Source organism: Perca fluviatilis, chromosome 8 (genome assembly GCF_010015445.1).
Source record: "Perca fluviatilis chromosome 8, GENO_Pfluv_1.0, whole genome shotgun sequence".
NCBI lineage: Eukaryota > Metazoa > Chordata > Actinopteri > Perciformes > Percidae > Perca > Perca fluviatilis.
In genome coordinates this window covers 11,057,357-11,065,549 of record NC_053119.1, presented here as the reverse complement: position 1 = coordinate 11,065,549, position 8,193 = coordinate 11,057,357, and the positions used below count along the sequence as shown (strand labels likewise).

Genomic DNA, 8,193 nt, shown 5'->3' with positions numbered 1-8,193 from the left:
AGCGCTCATGTCTTACTCTTCCTCGGCAACAAAGTGACGACGGACCACATCTCGCCAGCGGGCAGCATAGCCAGGGTCAGCGCCGCCGCCAAGTACCTGCTGAGCAAACGGTCAGTTTCCTATTAGACATGCTGGTGAGAGTCATGATGAAATATAAGAAGTTGGATGAGAAGGATTTATGTACACAATGAAGGTGTGTGTGTGTGTGTGTGTGTGTGTGTGTGTGTGTGTGTGTGTGTGTGTGTGTGTGTGTGTGTGTGTGTGTGTGTTTTTGTGTTTGTGTGTGTGTGTGTGTGTCTGAATAGATCAACAAAGGATGTAAGTGTAACTGGACACCGTTTCTTTTTGTTTTATCACTGTACAAATGCAAATGTATTAACATCTTTGAACATTCCCCTTAGCCTGACACCGCGGGAGTTTAACTCGTATGGCGCTCGCAGAGGGAACGACGCGGTGATGACCAGAGGCACGTTCGCCAGCATCAAGCTCCAAAATCGATTCATCGGAAAACCAGGCCCTAAGACTTTGCACATTCCTTCAGGCCAGACAGTGAGTGTGAACGTATTCGGACCAGTAACCCAGAGGGCTATTTTTTTCGTGCAGTTGTTTATGTATCGGCTATTACAAACACCAGTCCTTACTCGAGACCTTTGAGCTGTAGCATCGTGGTTGTCTGGCGTTGTCCGTTGCCAGGCTAGCTGGTTTTGTTCTTTCAATGTCAGACCTGCTGCTAAAAAACACGTCCTCCTTTTTGTCTGTCTCTGATCAGCTGGATGTCTTTGAGGCAGCTGATCGCTATCAGAGAGACAGCATTCCCCTCATCATCCTGGCAGGCAAGGACTACGGCTCGGGAAACTCCAGGGACTGGGTAGCCAAAGGACCATACCTGCTGGTAAACTGCAACACACACACACACACACACACACTACCTCACACTGACCAGGTGACATGATAGGCAACACGTTTTCACTCTCTTGTCACTTGATTTAACTTTAACATTTACATTCCACATTTTTTTACAATGCAACATTAATTAATCTGCTGTCATATTAGAATATGGGAATGAGTTTACTTTCTTTTTACTCATAATGCATCCAACTCAAATCATTGCTTTATGGCAATTTAAAGTTTAATGTGGAAATGCGCTACAGCAGTGATTAACATATTCTCAATTACTGTGTGTCTTATTTTTGCCGCTCGCCTGCTTCTTTGCGGTGGACAGGGGGTGCGCGCAGTCATCGCCGAGAGCTTTGAGAAGCTCCACAAGAACCAGCTGGTGGGAATGGGCATCATACCGCTCCAGTTCCTGCCCGGCGAGAACGCGGACTCGCTGGAGCTCAGCGGGAAGGAGCGGTTCACCATCACCCTGCCAGACAGCCTGAGTCCCAGGCAGCAGCTCACTGTCCAGGTAGATAACCGGCGGTCGGCCCTGAGCTGCGATAACTGTCACACGCACAAACATGTCTGTATTGTTTGTTTGTTAATGTCTGCACCCAGGACTTCCTGGAAAGCAATGTCAATACTGAGTGAATTATCCCAGTAAAATGAAATGAATTGAATTAATATACTTCTTTGTGGAGGTGGCAAGAAGAACTACATTATTAGTGCAGTACTTGGCAATTTTCAGATTAAAAAATATATATATTTTTTTGTTGTTGATGTTGACAGTATTTAAGTCCTTAACAATGATTTCCAAAGATTATTTAACTAAATTAAAGCTACATTGTTTGATTTGTGGCCACTAAGGGGCAGAAAACCCTCCAATGTAGAGCTAGAGTACAATATCAGCAAACGATTATTTACTTGCACACCTAAAGAATATAAGTCCGATACTGACTATCTACCTCTATTTTGGTCTCCACCAACTCCTGAGGAAAAAAATATCTTGCTGCTAGATGTTTGTAAAATACCCAAAAGCCAGTGTGATTTTTAACTTAATAAAGGCACTTTGATAATCCGTTAATTGAAGGACTTGTTTCTGTGTTCTCTTGCAGACTAGCCAAGGAAAGTACTTCTCCGTCACTGCGCTGTTTGACACCGAGAAGGAGGTCATCTTTTTCCGGCACGGAGGTCTCCTTAGATACGTTGCTCGGACTTTGCTCTGAAACAGCCTGCAGCCCGTTCCCCAAGCCCTACTGATCGTGCCAAGCAGTCATCATTTCACCAGATTGTCAGCATGGATGGAAGAAAGAAAAAAAAAAAGATGATTTGTCTGTTTGAGCTGGATGAACGTCTCCAGACTTTTGGAGTCATGAGATGTCAGTTTTCAGACCTGTACCGGAGCTTCTTCTCCATCACTACACGTGAACGTCTCTACAGTTGCAACAGTAGACAGTCCAAAGCGCAGGAAGACGTGGTGACTTTCACTCAATAAGAAGATTGTACCCTAGACAACATTTGAACATCATTGTTTGTGTTTGATTGTGTTGGAGACTGAAATAACCGCGTCCTGAGTGACCCAAGAAGAAATGAATTATGTCTGCTTCTGTTGTTGTTTAACAAAATAAATACATAAAACAATCCGACCTAGAAAGGTTTACATGGTGCTAGGTACTACAGCATGCATACATTGGTTTTAGGGTGCGGTATAGCCAGTTTTTTTTATCAATCGGCCTGTTTCCTTTTGCAGAATTGATGTCATTTGCCCATATTTCTTATTGGGGCCAAACAATCTGATGTAAATTAAAGTTCTGTTGACATTGCTTTAGTCAAATTCCTTTTCCCCTTTAGCAGCTGCCTCCCGATACTCAATTTGTGTTATGTGGAAAATGTGAAATCTGTCTTTTTTGCTGTATCACCACTCCTACTGCAACTGACAGTTCTTTGCATAACATTAAAGGTAAATTATACAAGTTTGTCAGTCTAAATAATTGACATTTTTAAGTATGACTGAAAACGATAGATTTTGCGAGATCGCACGCCTGAGTCACCTGAATAGCCTTTAGTTCTGTATCTCCAGTGTCCAGTTAAATCTCTTCTGCAGCCTGAGACCGACTACCTGCCGTGTTCAGCATTGTTAGCATGAATATTTATTTAAAGGGGAAATCTGCAGATTTTACACACCAAAGTGTGTTTGCAGGTCTTGGGGAGTACTACAGCATATTTGAAAAATGTTTATAAATCCTTAGTGTCTCTAGTGGGAGCTGTGTGGAATCTGATGAATTGACTCAAGTGATGACACTTAAATCAACATTGTTAGCTCACCCAGTAGAGTCCTTTGCAGTGGCCCGGGTTCGAATCGGACCTGCGGCCCTTTGCTGCATGTCATACCCCCACCCCCCCTCTCCTCCCTTTCCTGTCTATCACTGTCACCGTCAAATAAAGGAAATAAACACATTGGTTGGGGCTGAGGACTACATGTTTGAAAATGTTAAATTTTGTATGTGTGACGTTCGAAGCTAACCAGAGTTCTGTAGCCTCTCATCTCTGCTTGAGGCTAGTGGGTCGAGGCTACATTAACACACCCAAATCTTCCGTCTGAGCTGCCAGTGGGTGAGCTGCATTCTGGGTAATAATAAAAGTGCCAGGTTTTAACAAGGAAGAAGAATGCGTGGACTTAAGCAAGAAAGCAAATTACTGTTTCCCAAAATGACTTGGTGCGATGTGTAATCATAGCTCTTCATATCTTCGATGCTTCTCATGTCATCAGTTCACTTTCCCAACTTCGCTTTCACCTCTGTCTGACTTATTCAATACGACTAAAGCTATGAAGATATCATAAAATCTATTTTAGTGAGAAATAACTAATAATAATAATAATTAATGCTCATTTACCAGCTTATATTGCAGTTTGAACTGTATTATAAGTGAATGGACACCAGCCGGGCCTATGATACTGTATTATTTAGTTTATAATCCATCACAAATTACATTTCAGGTACCGGACTCAAGATTCAGTCTGAAGTAATTATTTTAGTGTCGGCTCTGTATGATTTAATTTGTGTGCATGTTCAAACCATTAGTATTTTGGTAGATGATGGCACTTTCTGAACTCATCCCTTCATTGTATCATGTCACATTATCTAGAACATAGATTTGAGCCTTTATGCATTTATATTTTTTAGAGAGCATGATATAATGCTGGCTGTTTTTAGGAGAAGTTATTTTATGAATGCCTACACTATTCTGTAACACGTTGAAATTATTAGAACATTTTAAGAGTGAACAAAGATGGTGCCAAAACCTCAGTTCCTCAGTCAGTCCATCTTCACTGTTTGCCTTCCTAGTTTGAGGTTGTTTTAATTAGTCAGTGATATCTGAATGCAGCACAGTGTGAAAGGCCTCCCTGTAGTGGCATCATGTGTAGCAGTTAACTGGTCCACTGCTGCTGCTTCCCATTATCTCAATTTAGGGAAGCAAAAGTATGCAAACCAAGTGCATCGGTGCACACGTGAAAATGTTTCTGGCACCGAGTGACTCTGTACTGTGTGCCGATGTGACGGGCGGCCACATTCTGCTTTATGATGAACCATGCCCAAGCTGAAGGAGCTGATGGGATGACATTTCACTGGAATTGTACCTTGTGTGATTTCATGTGACAAATAAAAATGTATTGTGTGATTGATGTCTGTGAGTCTGAATCATATTCAAAATAGTTTTTCAAACATGCTAAGGCAATGCTGGTACCGTGGATGTCTGTTATGTGAGGTGTCAGAGCACTCTGTTAAAGGGTAACTTCACTGATTAAAAGGTAACCTAATCATGGGGAGTAACTGTACTACTCAGTCTGAGAACTGGAGCTTTGTCAAGTGTTTTTAGTACTTCCACTAGCTATTTAATGTCAGAATATGCATTCTTGAGATAAATGACCAACCTTTGTTACGTTTTTTTTTTTATAAATTGCAAAACCAGTCATTAAGTTTTCTTTCTCCAGTTGAAGATGAGTGAGAGAAATTAAAATATCTTGGAATTATAGCCCGACAGATACTGGATTTTTCTTCAACCAACATCGTGAAATATTCATTTTATTGACGTAAGCATTTTTTTTATAAGGTTATCTTAAATTTGGTTATTGAAGAATTCAGCCAAGGTATGTACGGTAATGAACAGTTGGAAAATAAACTTGCTCTGGTAGACAATCTATGTACTGCAGACATTTTAAAAATTACCCTAAATATATGTTTGGCATTTTTGTACTTCAATTTCTTATCACTTACCAACATACAGTACATGCTGATTGAACATACCTGTTACAGTTTTTCTCCATTGGTTTGGCTCATTTCTTGAAACAGAAATGACATTCTCAAAACAACATGGACAAATCTCCAAACCACTTGGCAATTGTTAAGAACTGAATTGAATTTCTCATTCACTTCATCAAATTGTAAATGTCTTAGTACATCTTTGCAAATAATTACGTACAGGTAGCCTACATTTTGCACAATTTCCAAGCGAATAGATCTTGTTGATCTAAACTGATTGTTGATTCTCAGTCTAATGGTTGTTCTCTCTAAAACGTGTCAGCGTCATTTCATTGTATAAGTCATCACATGCACAATAGTCTGTTCAATTGTCGAAATTAGTCAAGAACATAATACCATGAATACCATATATGTATCCCTTGGAACATTTCATGATTGTGAATGCTGCCAAACATGTATATATAGAGCTTGACCATGCAGGACCAGTACAATTTCTGAACATGGAGGCACCTGGCCAAGTAAATGAACAAGGGCAACTGCCTGCTCGAGGAAGAGGAAGAGGAAGAAGAAGAGGAGGAGGGGTAAGGGTGCATGGTGGTGGAATAGAGGGAAGAGGCCAAGGAGCACAAAGACACCATGCTGTCCCGGATGAAATTCGGGCCACAATTATAGACCATGTCATCAACCATGGCCTATTTATTTACTCATTTACCTATTCATTTAGTGTGTGTGTGTGTGTGTGTGTGTGTGTGTGTGTGTGTGTGTGTGTGTGTGTGTGTGTGTGTGTGTGTGTGTGTGTGTGTAATAGTCCTACAGTAATAGCTTACCTCAATGTGATGTTATGATACTAAAAATGACAAGAAAAATATTGGAGAAAATAAAATAAAAAATAAGAATAGTTTATTTTCTACAGTAGTTGACGATACAGTTTACAGTAGTATTCCAGTCACTGTGCAGTGATGCATTAGATTGTGGTAAAGTTACTGTAAATAAAACAAAAATACAATTACATTGGTAACTCATTCTGTAAGGAATACATAAGGTATACAGTACAGGCCAAAAGTTTGGACACACCTTCTCATTCAATGTGTTTCCTTTATTTTCATGGCTATTTACATTGTAGATTCTCACTGAAGGCATCAAAACTATGAATGAACACATGTGGAATTATGTGCTTAACAAAAAAGTGTGAAATAACTGAAAACATGTCTTATATTTTAGATTCCTCAAAGTAGCCACCCTTTGCTTTTTTTGATAACTCTGCAAACCCTTGGTGTTCTCTCAATGAGCTTCATGAGGTAGTCACCTGAAATGGTTTTACCTTCACAGGTGTGCTTTGTCAGGGTTAATTAGTGGAATTTTTTCCCTTATTAATAAAAAAGCGTGTGTGTGTCTTTTTTTTTTTTTATACACAATTGTATTCTGTTATCTAGACAAAAAACAGTACAGTAACCATTGTCAATGAAGGACTGGGCTAAGACTGAAAGGTGGACATGAGGGATATTTCAATGGTCCTCTGCCATAGTGACAAAACATCTAAACATTTTGACTTGCAGTGCTTACACAATGCCAAAGGGACGAAGCATTTTGGGGGCACTGACTATTTAAATGAGAAAGAAATTTAGTTTTGACACATGATTGAACCGTTTTGGGAGAGATATGAGATTTTGCAGGTGAACCATGGTGTTGCACTGAACCATCCAGGTTATTTTGGCAAAAGCACCAAGAGTGTTGAGAACGTCCGGTCTGTTTCAAGAAAGGAGCCAAAGCGACTGAGAAGGATCTTTGCCATTTTGGTGGCACTGACTCTTTATATGGGAAAGTTTTAGGAGAGATATGAGCTTTTGCAAGTGAGCTATAGTGTTGTGCTGAACTGTAAGACAGAATTTTGAGAATGTAATTTCTGTTTCAAGAAATGAGCCAAACCAATGGAGAAAAACTGTAATATGAGCTGAAATATCACTAGTTTAAAGGCTGAGCTGTAGTTAGGTATAACGTTGACATTTTTATGACTTTTTTTGACCTACTAATACTATACTATACTTTTTTTTATCACATACTATAGAATGACTTTTTATCACATACTATACTATGACTTTTTATCACATTTTATCACATGCCTTCTTTATAACATACTATACTATGATTTTTCATTACTTTTTATGAAATACTATACTTGACTTTTTATGACTTTTTATCACATACTCTGACTTTTTTTAATTACTTTTCATGACATTTTATCTCATACTATACTATGACTTTATGACTTTCTAATTTATACTATGACGTTTTACGACCTTTTATGACATACTATACTAAGACTTTTTATCACATTTTTATGACTTAGTATACAATGACTTTTATTATCACATTTTTTATAACATACTATACTATGATTTTCCATTACTTTTTATGACAGTATACTATGACGTTTTATGACATTTTATGACTTACGATACTGACATTTTTATGACTTTTTATGACCTATAATGACTAAGTATACTTTTTAATGGAACATATTATGGTATGACTGTTGTCATAACTTTGTATGATTTAGTATACTATGACTTTTTTATAACATATTATACTATGACTTTTTATGAAATACTATACTTGACTTTTTATCACATACTATACTTTGACTTTTTTATTACTTTTCATGACATTTTATGACTGACTTTTTATTACTTTTTATGACATACTATACTATGACTTTTTATGACATTTTATGACTTACTATACTGACATTTTTATGACTTTTTATGAAATACTATACTTGACTTTTTATGACTTTTTATCACATACTCTGACTTTTTTTAATTACTTTTCATGACATTTTATCTCATACTATACTATGACTTTATGACTTTCTAATTTATACTATGACGTTTTACGACCTTTTATGACATACTATACTATGACTTTTATTTTTTTTCAAAAAAAAAAAAAAAAAAAATTTTTCATGTTACTGTTACACTATACAACACTTCTAAGTACCTAATGAAGACTAAGAAAACAACCCCAGGAGAGAAAAAGACACTGAAGTCTGAAG

General features: G+C 38.0%; 1 protein-coding gene across 1 annotated transcript in view; it reads left to right on the top strand.

Annotated features, from left to right (window-relative positions):
• ireb2 (iron-responsive element binding protein 2) overlaps positions 1 to 2,855 on the top strand; it is an 18,611-nt gene extending 15,756 nt beyond the window's left edge. Inside the window, exons 18-22 of the mRNA XM_039807896.1 lie at positions 1 to 110; positions 402 to 549; positions 770 to 892; positions 1,223 to 1,408; positions 1,995 to 2,855. The exon at positions 1 to 110 is cut by the window's left edge and continues 33 nt beyond it. Of these exons, the coding sequence (XP_039663830.1) occupies positions 1 to 110; positions 402 to 549; positions 770 to 892; positions 1,223 to 1,408; positions 1,995 to 2,105 (678 nt within the window). The 3' untranslated portion in view covers positions 2,106 to 2,855. The remainder of the gene's footprint in view (positions 111 to 401; positions 550 to 769; positions 893 to 1,222; positions 1,409 to 1,994) is intronic.
• Positions 2,856 to 8,193: the final 5,338 nt, after the last annotated feature.